Source organism: Ovis aries, chromosome X (assembly GCF_016772045.2).
Source record: "Ovis aries strain OAR_USU_Benz2616 breed Rambouillet chromosome X, ARS-UI_Ramb_v3.0, whole genome shotgun sequence".
Classification (NCBI taxonomy): domain Eukaryota; kingdom Metazoa; phylum Chordata; class Mammalia; order Artiodactyla; family Bovidae; genus Ovis; species Ovis aries.
This window is the reverse complement of record NC_056080.1, coordinates 5223589-5246138: the sequence shown is the minus strand read 5'-3', so window position 1 is coordinate 5246138 and position 22550 is coordinate 5223589. Positions and strand designations below refer to the sequence as shown.

General features: G+C 43.0%; 1 protein-coding gene across 1 annotated transcript in view; it reads right to left on the bottom strand.

Annotated features, from left to right (window-relative positions):
* Window positions 1–2887: 2887 nt before the first annotated feature.
* Window positions 2888–22550, bottom strand: part of LOC101117055 (zinc finger protein 160-like) — a 71361-nt gene continuing 51698 nt past the window's right edge. Inside the window, exon 5 of the mRNA XM_042242142.2 lies at window positions 2888–3254. Within this exon, the coding sequence (XP_042098076.1) occupies window positions 3106–3254 (149 nt within the window). The 3' untranslated portion in view covers window positions 2888–3105. The remainder of the gene's footprint in view (window positions 3255–22550) is intronic.

Genomic DNA, 22550 nt, shown 5'->3' with positions numbered 1-22550 from the left:
TGGGATACTTTGTAACCTCAGACCCTGCAATGGTGGAGACACTGATGGTGGTGTCTTTACTATGATGGTGGTATCTTTACTATGATGGTGGCATCTTTACTACAACCAACAAGGAGTGTCAGGGACTTCCCTGGTGGTCTAGTGATTAAGAAGCCACTGTGCTATGCAGGGGACATGAGTTCAATCCCTGGTCGGGGAACTAAGATCCCACATACCAGGGAGTGAGTACGTCCACACTCTGCAACTAATGATGCTGTGTGCAACTCAGGCGTGTCTGACTCTCGATCCCATGGACTAATTCAGTCCGTGAAATTCTCCAGGCCAGAATACTGGAGTGGGTAGCCTTTCCCTTCTCCAGGGGATCTTCCCAACCCAGGGATCGAACCCAGGTCTCAGCTTCTTTATCAGCTGAGCCACAGGACAAGTCCGTGTAAACCAAAGCACTGCAAAATAAGGCCAACCTGTAGTAAGTGCTGACATGATAACCTGAGTCGTCAAATCTCTTTTTAGTGTCCTTTACCAGAAACTGGAGTTAAATCAGAATGTCACGCTTTTAGACGCTGGTCAGAACTTTTGGCTGGCAGTAGAGAGATGTCCAAGGGTCTGTCTCTTCTTACGACTTCATATATTATTCACTTTATTACAGCAGTAAAGAAATAGTGGCAGACAAAAAGTAGAGGCAATTTTGACAAGATACTGGGGGTCTTAACAACTGCCAGGCATGCTATGGAGAACCATTTTATTTCCCACTCACAAGTGCATCTTAGAAAGGTGCTTAAAACCGTGAGGTACTCCACCCATGGCATAAAACCATACAAGTGTATCTAAACTCACAAACATAAAAACTAGATGCTATTTCCACTTCTGTGTTCAATGTGTAGAGGAAAAACAAAAAACACGTTCTGGTAGCTGTTATCTGCCTGCCACTTCCTATCAATATTCTGGGCTCTTTGATTTTTTAATTATATTTTCTGGCTATACTGAATGACTTATGGGATCGCAGGTCCCTGAGCAGGGATCAAACCCAGGCCCTCAGCTGTGGAAGCTCAGAGTCCTAAGGACTGGACCGCCGGCAATTCCCGTTACTCTGTATTCCTTTACATACATGGCACATTCCTTGGTTACTTTTTCTTCCAAGTGGTTGAGAGACGACAACTATGATTACCACCACAAGAGTCCGTCCTACCCCATGAAACTTAAGCAAAATGCAATGATCTAATCAAATAATCTGATGAAGAGATAGCATAATGTGTTTAGCAGAGTGTTTTCAAAATAATGATCCCTTTGAATATATTCCCAAGACCCATTTCTATATTTATATATGTATTTCAACACATTTTAATTAACTTATTCATTAAAAGTTGTTAGAAATTTCCCATTTCAGTTATATAAAAACTTCAGGCAAAATTTACTGGAAAAGAAAAGCTTTAATTACTCTTAACATTCAACACAGCTTTGAATTAAAATAAATAAATACCTCTTTAGTTATTTAAATTTGCCTGCCTTAAAAATACACTGAATATCTACAAGTTTCTTCCTATATGAAGTCTGTGAATATGGCAACACGTGTTTACCTTTTTATAAAACCTTCTCACCAAAAATTAATACCGTTCATTTATTTTTTAACCTGTCACTGCATTGTAATAGGACTTCAACTCTGCCTGGAAGTTTTATAGAAGTAGGCAACTGTAATAAAACCAATGAAAATTATTTTCCTGAAAATACAACTTAGTGAGATTTCACTGCAAAGCGCAGTCCCTTATAAAAGTACAAGGTGGGAGATTGTAGTAAACTCACTCAGAACCACTTAACCATTAACACTGGTTTCAACACACACGGATGGAGGAGCCTGGTAGGCTACAGTCTATGGGGCCACAAAGAGTCAGACACGACTGAGCGACTTCACTTTCTTTTCTTTGAACACACATAGTCAAACCAGCCGAAGTTTTCACTTTGTAGGACAAGCATGCAAACATTCCATGAATACAATGATATCAGAGGATGAGACGGTTGGATGGCCTCACCGACTTGACGGATTTGAGTTTGAGCAAGCTCTGGGAGTCGGTGATGGAAAGGGAAGCCTGGTGTGCTGCGATTCATGGGGTCGCAAAGAGTCGGACATGACTGAGCGATTGAACTGAACTGAAAATACTAATGTTTCCAGTATCTAGCATACTGGCCAAGGGATCTTCCAGATCCAGGATGGAACTCGGGTCTCTTGCATTGCAGGCAGATTCTTTATGTTCTGAACCACGAACAGTAATATTTCTGACTTTTAGCATGTCGGCCAAGGGGACATTCCCCACCCAGGGATGGAACTCAGGTCTCCTGCATTGGAGGCAGATTCTTTACCATCCGAACCACAAATAGCAACGTTTCTTATATCTAGCATACTGGCATATACACTATATCCACGTAAACATAATTACAATGAGGGTTTTAATTTTTGGTAGAGATTTAGAATCAGTGAACAGGATTTTTATCACGGAAGCATATTAAGACAGAAGTGATGCTATATGTGTGTGTTTATATGTGTGTGCTAAATCGCATCATTTTTGTGCCCCCTTGGATGGTATCTCACTAAGCTGTATTTTCAGGAAAATAATCTTCATCGGTTTTATTACAGTTGCCTACTTCTATAAAAGTTCCAGCAGAGTTGAAGTCCTGTTACAATGCAGTAACAGGTTAAAAAATAAATGAACGGTATTAATTTTTGGTGAGAAGCTTTTATAAAAAGGTAAACATGTGTTACCATATTCACAGACTTAATACGGGAAGAAACTTGTAGATATGCAGGCTCCTCAGTTCCTGGGATTCTCCAGGCAGGAATACTGGAGTGAGTTGCCATTCCCTTCTCCAGTGGGTATTCTCAACCCAAGACTCGAACCTACGTCTCCTGCATCTCCTGCACTGGCAGCTGCATTCTGAAGCATTTAATCATAAAGCAGAACATTATAATTTTATTTTATTGTATGCTTAGCTTATATGCACATCCTTTTAGGTTCTTCTAGAAAAATGTATAGAAAAACAGACGTTACTTTCTTTCCAGTAAACATTGCATTTCCATTTGCAATCCGCTAGGGCACAGGGCGGCCAGCCTTTTCCTTAAGGGGTCAGCATAAACAAAGAAGGAACACAGTAGTCATCCCAGGACGGTTTCCGGTTACAGCCCAAGAATGGAAGTCCTAAGACTTCAGCTCGGGGCAAGGAAGATGCTACGCAGTTTCCATTCTGAGCGCCACAAGGAATTGTTCCTAATGGAAACACAAAAACCCTGACTCAGAAATCATGATTGGATCTTTTCTACTCTGTCCTCACTTGCGAATTTTACATGTGCTTGAGAACACATTTCTTCGTCAGAGTTCCTCGAACAGCAAGGAGATCAAACCAGTCCACCCTAAAGGAAATCAACCCTGACTAGTTACTGGAAGGACTGAGGCTGAAGCTCCAATCCTTTGGCCACCTGATGGGAAGAGGTGACTCCTTGGAAAAGACCCTGATGCCCGGAAAGATTGAAGGCGGGAGGAGAAGGGGACGACAGAGGATGAGATGGTTGGCTGGCATCACTGACTCGATGGACATGAGTTTGTGCAAGCTCTGGGAGATAGTGAAGGACAGGGAAGCCTAGCGGGCTACAGTCCAAGGGATCACAAAGACTTGGACGCGACTGAGCAACTGAACAACAACATCTCTTCTAATGGACACTTTAATAAATCTTACCACTTTCTCTGCAAAGTGGAAAAGTTGCTTTCAGTAGCTGGCATTTAACGATGAATGGTGATGTAATATTCTTCTTTTTTTTCTAAATTGGGGGAGGGGGCTCAGATTTCCTTTCCTCTCCTACAGCAGGCATGTATCAAAGAGCCTTTTATTCCCACAGCCAACTTTTGTTGGCATTATATCCTTCTTGCCTACCCTTATTTTTTCTTTGCAAACTTTAACCACCGAAATGCAACGCGTTTTCCTTTTTCAATCCTCATGTTCACTGCTATCGACCTTAAGTTATCATTTAGGCTTTCTTTCTTTGGATGAGAGTTGAGCTTTTGAAAGAAAGAAGAAAATAGCCCTATCTTACTTCTTTCGCTGTGATCTAACTGGGCGACTCTGATATCTCTTGGCATCTGTGACCTTTCGGACCATTTCACCCAGTCTCATTTACAGTCAACAATCGGTTCTAGAAATAAGTACGATTCTATCCATGAAAGCTCATACACTGATGCCACGGCTTACCATCAAGTTTAACGAAATAACCATAGGGCTTGTCAAATGAGTTCCGTTAATGTCAATCTCAACTTCCTTTTTTCAGGCAAGAATACAGGTGTGGGTTGCTACTTTCTCCTGGATCTCCCCAAGCCAGGGATCGAACCCACGTCTCCTGCATTGGCAGGTGGGTTGTTTACCACTGAGCCACCAGGGAAGCCCTCAGGGTTGTTTGTTAACTCCATAATGAATGAAAATCTAAATGACATATCTCAGCTTTCATTCCCAAATGGCCCTGAACTATTGCCATGACCATTATCACTCTTCTAATTATTGTTATTCTTACTTACCAAATTCAGTGTTCTGACTTGCACTGTTCAATGACCAAAATGAAAATGAAGGCTAGACCTGGAATTTGAAAGTAGTTAACTTAAAGCTCAACATTCAGAAAACTAACATCATGGCATCCGGTCCCATCACTTCATGGGAAATAGACGGGGAAACAGTGGAAACAGCGTCAGACCTTATTTGGGGGGGCTCCAAAATCACTACAGATGGTGACTGCAGTCACAAAATTAAAAGACCCTTACCCCTTGCAAGGAAAGTTATGACCAACCTAGATAGCATATTCAAAAGCAGAGACATTACTTTGCCAACAAAGGTCCGTCTAGTTAAGGCTATGGTTATTCCAGTGGTCATGTATGGATGTGAGAGTTGGACTGTGAAGAAAGCTGAGAGCTGAAGAATTGATGCTTTTGAACTGTGGTGTTGGAGAAGACTCTTGAAAGTCCCATGGACTGCAAGGAGATCCAACCAGTCCATCCTAAAGGAAATCAATCCTGAATATTAATTCGAAGTACTCATGCTGAAGCTCAAACTCTAGTACTTTGGCCACCTGATGCGAAGAGTTGACTCATTGGAAAAGACTCTGATGCTGGGAGGGATTGGGGGCAGGAGGAGAAGGGGACGACAGTGGATGAGATAGCTGGATGGCATCACCGACTCAATGGACGTGGGTTTGGGTGAACTCCGGGAGATGGTGATGGACAGGGAGGCCTGGCGTGCTGCAATTCATGGGGTCGCAAAGAGTCAGACACGACTGAGCGACTGAACTGAACAGTCCCTCTGTATTTCACAACCAGGCTTCTCAATGTTTAGAGTTCTTTATCCAACACTTGTGTAATTGAAAAGAATTGTAAATACTGTGATAGTCTTGTGTTTCTGTTTTCATTGTGTTAACCCCAGTGGAAGCATCTTGTGAAGTTTTCTTCTAATTTTTTTTTTTTTACTATTACTGGCGAATCAGGTTTAACTGGTAAGAGTCGTTTAGTTAACTGTGAAGAGACCTCTTTTATATATGTGGTGTTTAGAGCTTACTCACTCAGTCGTGCCCGACTCTTAGCAACCCCACGGACTGTAGCCCACCAGGCTTCTCTGTCCATGGGACGCTCTAGGCAAGAACACTGGAGTGGGTTGCCACTTCCTCCTCTATGGGGTCTTCCCAGCCCAGAGATTGAACCCACGTCTCTTGCAGCTCCTGCATGCCAGGTTAGTTCTTTTATAGCTGAATCACCCCCAGGGAAGCCCCTATTTCAGTTTTTCTTAGCTAATTATTCTTGTTTGGATTTAGCTGGATTTTCATTTCTGTTCTACAAGTCTATCGTCTCATTCTGATGAGTTACTCCGTGTTAAACCAACCGTCCCTATTCCTATCTTTAAACCCAACGTAGACACTAATTTTTATACATTGCTGCATTCTCCTTAAAATATTTAGCTAAGGATTTTTCAACGAAGATTTACTAGGGGTATTCATCTACAGCTGCCTTTTATTGTAATGAATTTTTCATGCTGTGTTGGTATAATATTCGCCTCCTCAAAGGAGTTTGAGAGCATTTTCTCATCTTCTATTTTCTAGGTGACTTTGCATGCATTTTGCATTTTTATTTCATAAATTTTCATTTTATGTTTCACCTGATAAGCCATTTCTTCTTCAAGTCTTCTTTGGAACCTATTTTTTTTTTTAACTGCAAATTATATTTGTTAAATATACACAGGCTTATATGCTTAATGTTTTCTTCTTGCATGAATTTTACTAATTTGCATCATTAATACTTCTTCATTGATTCTCCAGGTTGTCAGATGTATTGGTATTAACTTGTTCACAATATTCACTAATTATTACATCAATATTTATGAAGCCCTTAACAGTGACCCTTTTTCATCTATCTGTGTCTTATCTTTTATTTTCCTGACCAGATGGCTAGAAACGACATAATTTTGTTGAACTTTCCCAAGGACCAGCTTTTGATTTAATTGGTTTCATCCACTGTTTAACCGTTCTTTCTCTCACTGATCTTTTTTTCCTGGTCTTTATAATTCATTTCCTTCCATATACTTGGGATTTAATTTGCTCTTGTTTTTATGGCTTTAAAATCAGAAGTTTAGCTATTTTTTCTGAGACTCTTCAATCACAGTGTGTTTTGTTTTCATTTTCATTCAGCTCAAAACAGATTTCATATTATAAATCCCATCCCAAATACACTCATTTTTATGAGAAAAAGAAAAGTGCAGCTCCCTCATATAATAACGGAATAATAAAATTTACAAAGGGAAAGAATGCCACGTGGTTATTTTTCTACAGACCATCAGCTCCAATTCTTTCGAAATTTTTAAAAAAGAGTATTTGTTTGTTTGGGGGCTTCCCTGATGGCTCAGGTGGTAAAGAATCTGCCTGCAATACAGGAGACCCCGGTTCGATTCCTGGGTCAGGAAAATTCACTGGAGAAGGGATAGGCTACCCACTCCAGTATTCCTGGGCTTCCCTGGTGGCTCAGGTGGCAAAGAATCTGCCTGCAATACAGGAGACCCCGGTTCGATTCCTGGGTCAGGAAGATTCGCTGGAGAAGGGATAGGCTACCCACTCCAGTATTCCTGGGCTTCCCTGGTGGCTCAGCTGGTAAAGAATCCGCCTGAAATGCGGGAGACCTGGGTTCGATCCCTGGGTTGGGAAGATCCCCTGGAGAAGGGCAAGGTACATGGGCTCAGTAGTTACGGCCCCCAGGCTCTAAAGCACTGGCTAAGTAGCTGTGGTTCACGGGCTTAGTTTTACCAGGGCATGCGGGATCGTCCCAGACCAGGGATCAAACCCGTGTCCCCATCAGCAGGTGGATTCTTAACCACTGGGCGGCCCGTGAAGTCCCCAGCTCCAAACCTTGTGAAAGAGAGGGGCAACCGATGACTAGCTTCCAGTCTCCTAATCAGCAGACAGGCTGAAACATTGAACACCCAGGAGCCAACTCCCGCCAACTGCTCAGAACTCCCTTTGAACGGAATGGTTTTACCTGGTTATCTTAATTGCGGATCACACCACAGTGAGATAAATTACAGGCTGGTGTTTCGAGGTGTAAACCAGGTTTGAGGTTTGCTACACGCAGAGAAGAGATATTTCTCCCCTGGGCTCTTTTCTGCTTCCTCGACTCCCCGCAGGTGAGCGCAGAGTAACCCGTTCCAAGAAGGATGGTGGTGATTATACTGTCCGACTGGCTTCCCTGTGCTGTGGAAACAAATGCAAGCAGTGGGGAAATAGAGAACAATGGCCAGTCAGCGTCTCCTTAAACTCTGCTCTCCCCTAATTTACGGTGTCCTGGGTGGAAGACGGATCTGTTGAGTCTACCGGGAGGGCGCTTTCTGCAGGGGCTTCGAGCCATGCTCTTCATCTTCATTTATCCCCTCAGGAATTTCTTTCTTTTTTTTTTTTTTTTTTAATCAGAACCTGTGATTTTCAACTACAGGTCAGTGGACATTCTTTCCTAGATCTTTGTATCAAGTTAATGCATGATTTTTTTATTATTACTAAAACTTTTATTGGAGTATAGTTGATTTACAGTGTAGTGTAGTTTCAGGTGTACGGCAAAGTGAATCAGCTATACATATATCCACTCTTTTTTAGATTCTTTTCTCGTATAGGCCATGACAGAGTTCTGAGTGAAGTTTCCCATGCTGTACAGCACGTCCGTATTAATTATCTATTTTATATAGTAGTGTGAACATGTCAGTGTCAATCTTGCAATTTACCTCTCATCTCCACTTATCTCCAGGTAAGCATAAGTTTGTTTTCTACATCAGTAACTCTATCTCTGTTTTGTAGATAAGTTCATCTGTACCCTATTTTTTTTTAAGATTCTACATATAAAGTTAATGCATTTTAATAGAGCAACAAAAAAGATAACGTTCAACTTGTAGACATTTAACTAAATGTGGCTGTTCAGTCACTAAGCAGTGTCTGGTTCTTTGAGGCCCTGTGGACTGCAGCATGCCAGGCTCCCCTAGCCTCTACTATCTCCTGGAGTTTGCTCAAACTCACGTCCGTCGAGTCGGTGATGCCATCCAAATATCTCATCCTCTGTCATCCCCTTCTCCTCCTGCCCTCAATTGTTCCCAGCATCAGGGTCTTTAAAAATGAGTCAGCTCTTCGCATCAGGTGGCCAAAGGACTGGAGCTTCAGCTTCAACATCAGTCCTTCCAATGAATATTCAGGACTGATTTCCTTTAGGATGGACTGGTTGGATCTTCTCGCTGTCCAAGAGACTGTCAAGAGTCTTCTCCAGCACCACCATTCAAAATCATTACTTCTTTGACACTCAGCCTTCTTTCTGGTTCAGCTCTCACATCTGTACATGACTACAGGAAAAACATCACAGCTTTGACCATATGGATCTTTGTCAGTTAACTGATGTCTTTGATTTTTAATATAGTGTCTAGGTTTGTCATAGCTTTTCTTCCAAAGAGTCAGCATCTTTTAACTGATTTTGCATTTACTTAAATAAGTGTATTTATTCAATTGGATTTATTTCAGGCCAAACATTTGGATATATCTCAATCCAAATATTTGGATTTTTTCAATTCAAAATTTAAATAAATGTATTAATCCATAAATAATTCAATGTTGCCATACTTTCAGCATTAAGAAATAACACACCACATGCAGATGTCTGAAGACTTGTAATACTTGTCAGATAATAAAGTGATAATTGCCATGAGTATCGCTTGTGTGCCACAGACATCATTTTCAAAATGGCTTAAAATTCCTAATTCTTTTTTAAAGTGTTGTTCTTCATACCTTTAAGGGAATTTTACTATTTATTTCTGCTTCATTTAGGAATAAATGAGAAATAAAATCCTGCTTATACATATAAACTTCACAACATGATCAAGTGGTATGTGAACACATTCGGACATGATTACCACAATTAAGCTAATTAACACATTCAGCACCTCACTTTGTTACTACTCTTTTCAGTTAAGGGAAATCTTAACGTGATCTTGATCTGATGTCCATTTGTGATTAGGAACAGCTGATGATGACAAATAGTATGTCCACATAAAAAGACACGTTGCTCATATTTTCAGAAACCCTATTTCTCTCTACTGAGTGCAGTGTAAAATGATGATTTTAAAGGAGTGGTCATTTGATAACGAGAAAGAATAAAACTCAAAAGTAAGTTCATCTGCGCTTGGGGAAACCGGGTTACGTTTGTTGGAGCATGACCATAAATTGCAAAAGTTAGTAGAAAGCCACATAGCAATTCTGGGTTAGGAATACAGACCCTCAGAGAAGGCGGCTCAAATGGCAAAGAATCTGCCTGCAGTGCAGGAGAGGGTTGATCCCTGGCTCAGGAAGATCCCCTGGAGAAGGGCATGGCAACCCACTCCAGTATTCCTGCCTGGAGAATCCCATGGACAGTGGAGCCTGGCGGGCTACAGTCCATGGGGTGGCAAAGAGTCAGACACAACTGAGCGTCTAAAACACAGACACACATTTAAACAAATACACGTCCACGGAAGATCACAGAATTAGGATGCGTAATAGTGAAAGCTGGAAGCAGTTCGGATGATCATCAGATGAAGAATATTCCAAATGTGGTCTGCACCTTCAACAGAACGCAGGTCACACACAGAAAAATGGGTCCCTACAAATGTTTTGAAAACACGAGCTGAGTTACATGAGCCAGACACACAAGAGCAAGGCCAGACACACAAGACACAAAGAATAATTGCATTCCTATGGAAAGTCCTCAAGAAGGGAACCTACAGAGACAACACACACTGCTGACTGCCAGGGGTTGCAGAGGTTTTGTTTTTTTGTTTTTTTTTGCAGTCAGACATGGTCCCGGAAGATCCCACATACCGTGCAGCAACTAAGCCTGCACACCGCAACGACTGAGTCCGCTTGCTACAGCTACTGAAGCCCGTGTGGCTCCAGTCTGTGCTCTGCAACGAGAAAAACCACCGCAGTGAGAAGCCCAAAGCCTGCACAGCGAGAGAGACCCAGCACAACCAAAAACGGACGGGTGACGAAAAGAAAAGAAAGCCGTTCCGTTTTCTCTTCGCCAGCTCCAGGCAGACCCTGGTCTGCCGTCCCATGTCCTTGCGTTCGGCGGTCCTGCAGCTAAAACAGCAAGGTCTGCACACGCTCACCGACAATGACGAAGTCAGAACAGAATGGGGAAGACCTCGTGGCTTTATGACTGCAAGCCGGTAACGTCAGGAAGGGAGGAATGTCCTACACGAAATGTTACTCTACTCCCAAGAAAGGCACAGCCCGCCGTGTGGAAAGCTTCCCGCTATATTCTGACCTGCTCTGGACTATGTAACAGCGTTCTGAGAGTCATGTTTGCGTCTAAAAGCAGAAGGGGGAATCTCCTTTTTCATTTCCAACGGCATGATAACATGCATAGACATGTGATCGTGAAGCCAGCTCCCATGCCATCCAAAGTTAAACAGACTTTGTCTCCTACCCTGTTGGTGAGGATGCAAATTAGCGCAGCCACTATGGACAAGAGTTGGGAGGGTCCCTGAAAACCTAAAAGTAGAACCATCATACGACTGGGCATATATCGGACAAAACCATCATTCAAAGAGATACAAGCAAGCCCATGTTCACGGCAGCGCTGTCTATAACAGCCAAGACGTGCAAACAACCTAAGTGTCCATCAGGAGATGAATGGATAAAGAAGATGTGATACAGATATGCAAGGGGATATTGGTTTAGTCACTCAGCCGTGTCCAACTCTTGAGACCCTGTGCACTGTAGCCCGCCAGGCTCCTCTCTGTCCATGGGCTTCTCCAGGCAAGAATATGGGAGGGGGTTGCCATGTCCTTCTCCAACAATGGAACATCACTCAGGCATTAAAAAAAAAAAAAAAAAAAAGGAATGAAATAATGCCCCTTGCAGGCACCATGGATGGACCTAGAGACTGTCATTTGACGCGAAGTAAACCAGAAAGATAAGATCAATATGATATGATATCACTTATACATGGAATCTGAAAAGAGCAGATTCTCAGACTTACAGAATGAATTCATGGTTGCTGAAGGGGAAAGGATGGCGGAAGGGATAGTCAGGGAGTCTGGGATGGACATGGACACACGGCTGTATTTAACATGGAGAACCAGCAAGGACCTGCTGGACAGCACGGGGAACTCTGCTCAGTGTCACGCGGCAGCTTGGATGGGAGGGGAGTTCGGGGAACAATGGTTACATGTATATGTATATATGCCTGAGTCCCTTTGCTGTCCACCTGAAACTATCACGACATTGTTAATTGACTATACCACAATACAAAATAAAATTTAAAAAAATTTAACAAAAAGGAGTTTGTGTTATAACATTATGGTGTGATGTTCTCTGAATTGGATTTTATCAAAATATGCTGTAGATTCTCAGACATTTCAAGACCAAACTGTCTGCAAAAGCATACTGATTTAATGCAATCAAAAGCACTAGTGAAATGAAGCCCAGTGGAGTTACGCACACATCATGAATCACTTCATCCGAAAGATTCTCAAGTGTCTTTCTGTTCCATGACTTCATAAGAATTCCTTCTTTATCTTAGGGTTCACTCTCATAAACGGGAAAAAAAACTAACGTTGAAAACTATGCAAAAAATAGTGCAATTTCAAATATTCCTAAACTCCATTTTAATTTTAAAAAGTCTCGATTTTCAAATTGTATTTACGATGAAACCATTTGAATCCTTTCTCGTGATGACCCTCTCCAAATGTCTCTTCGTTAAGCGCGTTTGCACTGATTTTCAAATTTTAAAGTGCTATTTTACTGAGGCTCTGAACATTTTGCACTGTGAAAACATTTAATGGTTCTTCAGGCTGCTCCTACAGCTACTGAAAAACTGGGGAGGAACATGCACTCTGGCAGGACCCTAGGAGATCGTAAAGCCTACGTTTAATGCTAGGAGATGAAGTCCCATCGTAACATTTGCTCTAATCTCCTTTTCTAATTTATGATAAATAATTTCTCCCAGTTAACTGGCACCGCACTCTCCAAACAAGCTATAAAGCAAATCTGCCGCAGGTCCAGAAGGCTCAGAAACACCATACATTCAAACTGCTATGCATAAAATAAATAAGATACAAAGTTGAACACAGCCAATCATTTGTAATAACTTTAAATGGATTATAAGCTACCGAATACTGAATCACTATGTTGTCCACCCGAAAGGGACATCATATCATAAATCAACTCCAACGTTTAAAAAGTCCATAAAGTCACAACTGAAGACGCTGTCGGACGTCCATATGAAACAGGGCGATGCTTAACCTTCCGGAAAAGAATGCAGATACTGAGGAAGGTCTGGGTTGGAGACCAAGAGTCTGGGAGCAGATTTTGGAAGGAGTTGAATGCACAGCGTTAGCAAAGGTATTATCAGGATGGATGCATGAGATTAAGGGAAATGTTACGATTCAGAAGGACTCGGAGCTATTCCAACATTTTGGTGGCCCTAGTGGTAAAGAACCCAGAGGCCAATATAGGAGATATGGGAGACGCAGGTTCAATCCCTGGGTCGGGAAGATGCCCTGGAGAAGGGCATGGCAACCCACTCCAGTATTCTTGCTGGAGAACCCCATGGACGGAGGAGCCTGGCGGGGCTACATTCCATGGGGTCCCAAAGAGGCAGACACGACTGAGCGACCAACACAAGACCAAATTTGGTAAAGAATCTTTCTGCAATGCACGAGACGTGAGTTCGACCCCTGAGTCTGGAAGATCCCCTGGAGGAGGGCAGGGCAACCCATTCCAGTATTCTTGCCTGGAGAATCCCATGGATGGAGGAGCCTGGCGGGCTACAGTCCATGAATGTTGCAAAGAGTCGGACATGACTGAGCATGCACACACACACACACACACACACACAGACAACATCTTGAGAAGGATAAAGGGAAAGCAGAAGCAGATTTGACTACAAAGAAATCAGGTAAATACATATTGAGACGGGCTTCTGCATGTGTTCATTATAATCTATCGAGAGGATGAAATCCAGGACGAAATGGAAATGACACAAAAACAGAGCACAGATGTCGCTCCCCGATTATCACGAGCCTCATGAAGAGCGATTCCTTCAAAGCAGGTGAGCATAACACAGGGGTGCAACAAGGAAGAAGGGCAGACGGTGGGGAAAAAGGTGAGGGCCGCTGTGCTTGACATTTCTGTAGAATTGAGAAGCCTGGGGTTGGCCTGGTTTAGACTTGCTATGAAAGGCAATCTTGTGTGACTGGTGATCTTGTGTGTAAAATGGAAGCTATGACCTGGGGATGTTCATAAACGGGGCGCAAGGACAGAAAGAAACCAAGGGGCAAGGACTGAAACAGCAAGTGTGCAAGGAACAGAAAAATGATACCGAGAAGGCAGTTCTCTTGTATTGTACGTAGAAATATAAGTTGGTATGGCAGCGATGTAGGGCACCATGGAGGTTCCTGAAAAAACTAAAGTATAGCTTCCATATGACTGACCCAGAGGGGCTGCCCAGGTGGTCCTAGTGGTAAAGAACCCATCTGCCAATGCAGGAGACCCACAAGATGTGGGTTCATTCCCTGGGTCGGGAAGATCTCCCGGAGGCAGGCATGGCACCTCACTCCAGTATGCTTGCCTGGAGAATCCCATGGAGAGAGGAGCCGAGTGGGCTACAGTTCGTGGGGTTTGTAAAGAGTTGAGCATGACCTAGCAATTCAACTCTTGGGCATATATGTGGAGAAAACTATAATTCAAAAAGATACATGCACCCCAGTGTTTACTGAGGAACTATTTACAAAAAGCCAAGACATGGAAGCAACTTAAATGTCATTCAAGAGATGGATGCATAAAGAAGACATGGCCCATGCAGACAATGGAATATTACTCAGCCATGAAAAAGAAAGAAAGAACGCCATCTGCAGCCGCACGGATGGACCCAGCGATTATCAGCCCAAGTAAGTCAGAGAAAGACAAAAGTGCATGACGTCACTTACAGGCAGCATCTCAACTATGACACAAAGGAAGTTATTTACAAAACTAGAAAGAGGCTCTCAGACATCAGAAATAGAGCTGCCGTTGCCAGGAGGCAAAAGGGAAGAGGGAAGGATGAAGTTGGGGCCTGCAGTTAGCAGAGGGCTATATTACATGTAGAATGGACCAACAGTAAGGTCCTGCTGTACAGCACGGGGAACTACATGCAATATCCCGTGATAAACCATAGTGGAGAAGAATACTGAAACAAGAATATGCATGTCTGTCTATAGCGGGGTCCCTTTGCTCTATGGCCGTGACACTGTAAATCAACTACGATGCAGGAAATTAACTTAAAAAAAAAAAAGAAAAAAAAAAATCCCACTGCCGGGAGCCAGCGTGAGGAATTCCACCCGTGACAAGGTCATGCGGCAGAGCTCTGATGGCAAGGCTAATCAGACCTCAGGTTTTCCCCCTGGAATTGCCTGAGCATCCACCCCCTCAAAAAATAAGAATCTGCCTGCTTTTCCACTCTTCTGACATTCTCTGGAAAAAGTCAATTCAGGGCTTTAGTCTTCTGCATTTGAAAGGGTGTTTCAATCCAAAAACCCCTCTGATGGCTTTCTAGCCTGCCTGCAGGACTCGTACAGCCGCGCGTGTGATTGTTTGAGGCCTCCTGACCGCAGGAGGCACAGGAAGCTTAAAACATCCTAGGAATGTAGGGGCTTCCGAGGAGTCAAAATCTTTAGAATAGGACTGATTAAAGGTTTCATTTGTTGAGCCAATACTTGCTGCCAAATTTTCATATCCTTTATTTTTAGATAAAGTTGGTATATAGGAAAACAAGTAGTAGACCTGGTATTAGCAACATTAGATCTTTGAGTTAAGTACCTTCTTTGTTATAACCCACTGTGCCTTTGTTCTACAGAGATGTAACTTTAATGCTTTAAGGAGATGCAGATTAAAGAAAAACACTTCAGGGGAAACGAAATTAACATTCATTAAGAAAGAGAGCCAAAGAAGTGTTAACAAGCCTCCTGGCCAGAAGATAATGTAAATCACCTGAGACCTTTTGTACACAAAAAATATACAGAAAGAGTCTGGGCTGTGAACACTACATAATTTTGTATTACCCATTGATCTCTATGTATAATCAAAAGTATAAAAGGCCTTGAAGGACAATAGAAGGGGAACCAGTCGCTGGACTGGTTTCCCCGTGTCTCCTCTTTACTCTAATTTCAGGCTGAATTCCCATCTGGGACGTGGAGGCTCACTGTGTCTACTTACTTGTCCCGGCTTTTAAGATCCGTAAGAGAGAGAGCCCAAGGCGGGGCACTCTCCGATATTCAAATGGGCGCCGGCGGCCTAACGTAGATGGTGCAAGCTCCTTGTCTGGAACTTTATTGGTTTTCCACATAACCCAAGTTAATCAGCCTCTTCTCTCCACTTAATCTTCCTACTACACTATTTCTTCCTAATCTAATCTTATATTAATAAATAAATAAGTTTTCCTCGCCGACTCCGTCCACCCTTCGAATTCCCTGGATCCACCGGGGCTGGACCCCGGCACCCCACCAAGGAAAGAGTGAGGCTCATTTGACCCAGTGGCTTTTGTTGAATCCTCTGTAGTACAGTTTATTATTATTTTTCTCTCAAGTCTGATTTCCAATGAAAATTCTTAAACGCAGTGAAAGCAGCGTGGTCGTCTCACTCCTTGTCAACCTAAGTCCTTGATTCTGAACAATTAACTCAGGAGGCCTTCATTAATTTAACTTATGAGTGTTTGACACTGCAGTCTCTAAGTCAACGTAAAAATGCAGATTACATCCTAGAAAATTATCTGGCAATTATGCCGAATCATATAACGCACATTAGTATCATTTAACCCGTATATTATGAGCGGAGAATTTGCAGTAGGGAAAAATAGATGCGTTATGGACCCAGTCTCTCGTGTTCAGGCAAGAATCTCCTGCAGTTGATTCTGCACTGGGTCAGAGAAAACAGCGTTCACTGCAGGACTGAAACCCTCTGTCAGTTTAATGCCTCGGAGACCTTGTCTTCAAAAGCAAAATTTTGGGGAGACTATTTAAGCTTAAACTGTACTTTATGTGTGTGGAAATGTCTTATGGCTCAGTTCTGTCTCATTCTCTGTGACCCCATGGACTGGAGCCCACCAGGCTCCTCTGTCCAGGGGATTCTACAGGCAAGAATACTGGAGCGGGTGGCCATGCCCTCCTCCAGGGGATCTCCCCGACCCAGGGATGGAACCCAGGTCTTCTGCACTGCAGGCAGATTCTTTACCATCTGAGTCACCAGGGAAGCCACAAATGATAATATAAGAGGTTAGTAACAAAGCTTCTTTTATGGACAAATAATTCAATCAGTTGGGCTTCCCAGGCGTCCAAGGGATGAAAATCCACCTGCCAAGGCGAGAGACACAAGAGACGTGGGTTTGATCCCTTTCCAGTCCACCTGAAACTACAACATTGAGTCAGTGATTCTCTCCAGCCATCTCATCCTCCACTGCCTCCTCCTTTTGCCTTGAATCCTTCGCCACATCAGGGTCTTTTCCAATGAGTCGACTCTTCACATCAGGCGGCCAAAGCATTGGAGCTCTAGCATCAGTCCTTCCAATAAACCCCCAGGACTGATTTCCTTTACGATTGACTGGTTTGATCTCCTCAGAGGCCAGGGGCCTCTCAAGAGTCTTCTCCAACACCACAGCTCAAAAGGATCAGCCTTCCTCCGGTGCTCAGCCATCCTTATGGTCCAACTCTCACATCCGTACATGACTGCTGGAAAAACCAAAGCTTTGACTAGACGGACTTTTGTCGGTTAAGTAATGTCTCTGCTTTGTAATATGCTGTCTAGGTTGGTCATAGCATTTCTTCCAAGGGGCAAACTATCTCTTATTAATTTCATGGCTGCAGTCACCGTCTGCAGTGATTTTGTAGCCCAAGAAGATAAAGTCAATCATTGTTTCCCTATCTATTTGCCATGAAGTGATGGGACCAGATGCCATGATCTTAATTTTATGAGTGTTGAGTTTTAAGCCAGCTTTCTTGTTGTATGTGTATGTGTGAGTCGCTAAGCCATGTCTGACTCTTTGCGACCCCATGGACTGTAGCCTGCCAGGCTCCTCTGTCCATGGGATTCTCCAGGCAAAAATACTGGAGTGGGTTGCCATGCCCTCCTCCAGGGCATTTTCCCAGCTAAGGGATTGAACTCAGGTCTCCTGCATTGTGGCCAGATTCTTTACAATCTGAGCCACCAAAGATAATAATTCCCTAATATGAATCTACATATTTTATGTAATTCTGATGCCTCAGCTGCTACTACTGCTGCCAAGTCGCTTCAGTCGTGTCCGACTCTGTGCGACCCCATGGACTGCAGCCTACCAGGTTCCTCCGTCCACGGGATTTTCCAGGCAAGAGTACTGGAGTGGGTTGCCAATGCCTCAGAGTAAATGGTAAATTTACGCTTTCTAGGGGGGTGACAAGCCTCTCTGAGGTCAGAGAATTCAAGATCAGGCGTCTCCTCTACAGAGTAAACACAAAGCTTCAATATCTGGGTTTCCAGCAGGTCACCTGCCTCCCTCCTTCTGACTCCACTTTATCCTGTACACATGTTGCCAGCGCTGGCAGAGTGTCTGAAGATATAAAACCTTCAGGAAGAAAACATATTTCAGTCCTTTATTAATGTTCCAAGGTCTGTGTATTTTTCATGCCTGACGCGTTCTGAATGGTATGAAATGCAGGCATGAAAGATGGTAGACAAATATATCTCAGGAGATACATCACATTTGGTGGTTCCTGGTGGGAAAAACTAGCAGTGTTTCTAGGAAGGTGATGATGTCAGTTTGCAGACATCTTTATGAAAGTGAGAGTGTTGTCGCTCAGTCGTGTCTGACTCTCTGTGACCCCATGGACTGTAGCCCGCCAGGCTCCTCTGTCCATGGGATTCTCCAGGCCAGAATACTGGAGTGGGTTGCCATGCCCTCCTCTAGGGGATCTTCCCCACCCAGCGGCTGAACCCAGGTCTCCCCCATGGCAGGCAGAATCTTTACCATCTGAGCCACCAGGGAAGCCCAGTCATTTTTAAACCTACTTCTAATTATACTATTCTTTGGGTTGGCATTGATCCATGTATGCAGACTTTGCCCAAAGGACATCTGACCCAGAGTTTACTTAGTGAAGCTGTATTTTTTTTTTTTTTTTTTTACATTTGCTTTGCTGGGAATTCTAGAGAAGGAAACCTGTAGATGATTTCTGCTAACAGAAACACAGAGAAGGTAATGGCACCCCCACTCCAGTACTCTTGCATGGAGACTCCCATGGATGGAGGAGCCTGGTAGGGCTGCAGTCCATGGGGTCCTTGCGAAGAGTCAGACACGACTTCACTTTCACTTTCACTTTTCACTTTCATGCATTGGAGAAGGAAATGGCAAGCCGCTCCAGTACTCTTGCCTGGAGAATCCCAGGGATGGCGGAGCCTGTTGGGCTGCCGTCTATGGGGTCGCACAGAGTCAGACACGACTGAGGCGACTTAGCAGCAGCAGCAGCAGCAACAGATACACAGATGGCTTTGAGGTGGTTCTTAGCCGTGTTTGTTGGGTTTCAAAGGGGTAGCGTCTTACTGAGAAACAGAAATCATGGCCATGCTGTGGTACGTATGCGTTTATTCAGCATAAAAGTCATCTCCTTTATAAACCCATAGGAAAGAATTTCCCTGGTGGTCCAGTGGTTGAGAATCTGCCTGGCCACACAGGGGACGGGGGTTTGATTCCCGGTCAGGGAACTAAAATCCTGCATGATCTGGGAAAACTAAGCCAGCATCACAACAAAAGATTAGGCATGACTCATGAAGACGCCAACTGCCGCCACTAAGACTTCTTTACAAAGCCAAACAAACAAACGTTTTCAGGAAACAAGCTATATAAAACCGAGAAACACACATGTACACAGACACGTCCCTCTGACAACGTTCTCCTACCCCCAGTAGGATGGAACTTTCAAAGGGGCCAGGTTGGGTGTTCCACGAAATATCTGCTCAAAAGCTATTTAAAACAGTGAATGACGACCCTGTATGCAAGACAGGGAAAGAGACACAGATGTGTATAACGGACTTTTGGACTCAGAGGGAGAGGGAGAGGGTGGGATGATTTGAGAGAATGACATTCTAACATGTATACTATCATGTGAATTGAATCGCCAGTCTATGTCTGATGCAGGATACAGCATGCTTGGGGCTGGTTCATGGGGATGACCCAGGGGGGTTCATGTTTGGGAATGCATGTAAGAATTAAAGATTTTAAAATTTAAAAAATAAAAACTAAAAAAAAATAAATAAATAAATAAATAAATAAATAAATAAAACAGTGAACAGTCACTCTATGACATTTCTAGATGCAATACAAAAGTTTATAAAATGTTTAATCATCTACGATTAGAAAAAAGTTTTATAGGATGAGCTTCAGTGTCAAAGTGGTTAAGCAAGCAAAGCCAGAGCAAATGCGATAAAGAAAAATGCAAACATGGCTACAAATGCAGGAGATGACCTTGTATCAAGAAAACAAGAAGGCTGATCCTGCAACTTACGGAGATAGAGAGTCATTAACTGGTTTACAGGAAATAGGAAGAACGTTTTAAAATATTCAGAATGAGTAAATTGTCTCTATGATCACAACTTGAAATCAATTAGCATCCACATCACATCTATTTTTAGGATGTGATGGATATTGTGTTGTATTTTGATGCATTATAGAACATTTATTTTTTCTTTTTAATGCTCAATAAAGTTGAAATTACCAGCCAATTTGTATAAAGTATATACATCATTGATCAACAACTCTTCTTAACAGTTTCCATGACTGCAATGTGCTGGATTTATAGCAAGGATGAAAATTCAAATGGGGAGTATGACAAATTTAAACTGTACCACAACTGTGATCAGAAATAGTTATTCAAAATGCAAGTCAAAAGTACCCATGCTCAAGATGGTGCATATTGGGAGTAACATGCTTCTGTCAAAAGTCACATGGTTAAGAAGGAAAAGACACCCTGCAAATAGTAACCCATATCTGTTTTACTTAAAATGAAAAATTCACCATAAATATCTGTATCTTTTTCATGCTGAAAAATAGCTATTTCCTAGTTTATGGTAAAAGTTGTAGCCAAGATAAACACAAAGAGTCAGACATGGCTGAAGTGACTTAGCAGCAGCAGCAGCAGCTTTCCAACACAGCTTTCTATTTCTCCCTTGCTGCTGCTGCTACTGCTGCTAAGTTGCTTCAGTCGTGTCTGACTTTGTGCGACCCCACAGACGGCAGCCCATCAAGCTCCCCCGTCCCTGGGATTCTCCAGGCAACAGCACTGGAGTGGGTTGCCATTTCCTTCACCAATGCATGAAAGGGAAAAGTGAAAGTGAAGTCGCTCAGTCGTGTCCGACTCTTAGCCACCCCATGGACTGCAGCCCACCAGGCTCCTCCATCCATGGGATTTTCCAGGCAAGAGTACTGGAGTGGGTTGCCGTTGCCTTCTCCAATTTCTCCCTTACTCCCACTTAAAAATGAAGCAGTTGAAAATGCTGGAGAAGGCATGGAAAAATGGGAACCCTCGTACACCATTGGTGGCAATGTAAATGGGTGCAGCCAGTATGGATTAACAGTATGGAAGTCTCTCAGAAAGCTAAAAGCAGAATTACCATATAATCCAGCAATCCGATTCTAGGGTATATATATTCAAGGCAAAAGCTTAACTAGAAAATACACGCACCCCAGTGTTCATCGTAGCACTATTTAAAACAGTCAAGACATGGAAGGAAGTGTCCAGTGACAAAAGAATGGATCAAGATGCGCATGCGTGCTATGGAATATGACTCAGCCGTGAAAAAGGAAGAAACAGCGCCATTTGCAGCAATGCGGATGGGCCTAGAGATGATAATACTAACTGAAGGAAGTCAGAATCAGAAGGACAAATACTGTCTGACATCACTTATACGTGGAACCGAAACTATGTCCACAGTGAATGCATGTACGAAACAGAAATAAAGTCGCAATCAGAGAAGAGTTTTGTGGTTGCTAAGGAAGCAGGGGGAAGATGCAGCTGGCAGTTTGGGATTAGCAGATACAAACGATTATAAACAGGGTGGATAAACAAGTTCCTACGGTAGAGGACAGGCAGCTATATTAAACATCCTGGGATCAACCATCAGGGAAAATAATATGGAACAGACTATTTCTAAAATGGATTCACTGTGCCGTAACACAGAAAATGCATGCTGAGTTGCTCAGACATGTCCAACAGTTTCTGGACCCATGGCTCTTCTTTCCATAGGATTCTCCAGGCAAGAATACTGGAGTGGGTTGCCATTTCCTCCTCCAGGGGATCTTCCAGACCCAGGGGTCGAACCCTCATCTCGTGCATTGCAGAAAGATTGAGGGCAGGAGGAGAAGGGGATGACAGAGGATGAGATGGTTGGATGGCATCACCGACTCAATGGACATGAGTCTGAGGAAGCTCTGGGAGTTGGTGATGGACAGGGAGGCCTTGCATGCTGTGGTTCGTGGGGTTGCAAAGAGCTGAACATGACTCAGTGCCTGAACAAAAACAACAAATACAAAAGGCTTCACTTACGCACCACTGTGCTGGTTTCCTTGGTCATATCGGTAACAGTGTGAAAACTCCTTCACCAAGTTGCAAATAATGCAACCTGTTTCTGTTTAAATATTTTAAAATGTTATCACTCTGATGTATTCTGCCAAGTACTCTGAAGTGGTAGAAACCAACCATACTACGTTTTGTAAAAATGAGTGATTCAACTCATTTCTGGTTTTTATTTTCTCAAAGCCTTCTTTAAAAACAGTATATGATCTTGAGGGGGTAAGCAAAAATAAACTGAGGTCCCCTGATCACTGAGGCAAGCTTTCTTTCTTTATAAATAGGATTATGTTTCACTGTTGGTGGCTTATAACAAAACTCACTTCTTCAAAGCTGCATCTATTTATATCAAAACAACTGTTTCACAGAAGACAGACTGTGAACATCTGAATAAATGCCAAGAGTTCAGATCA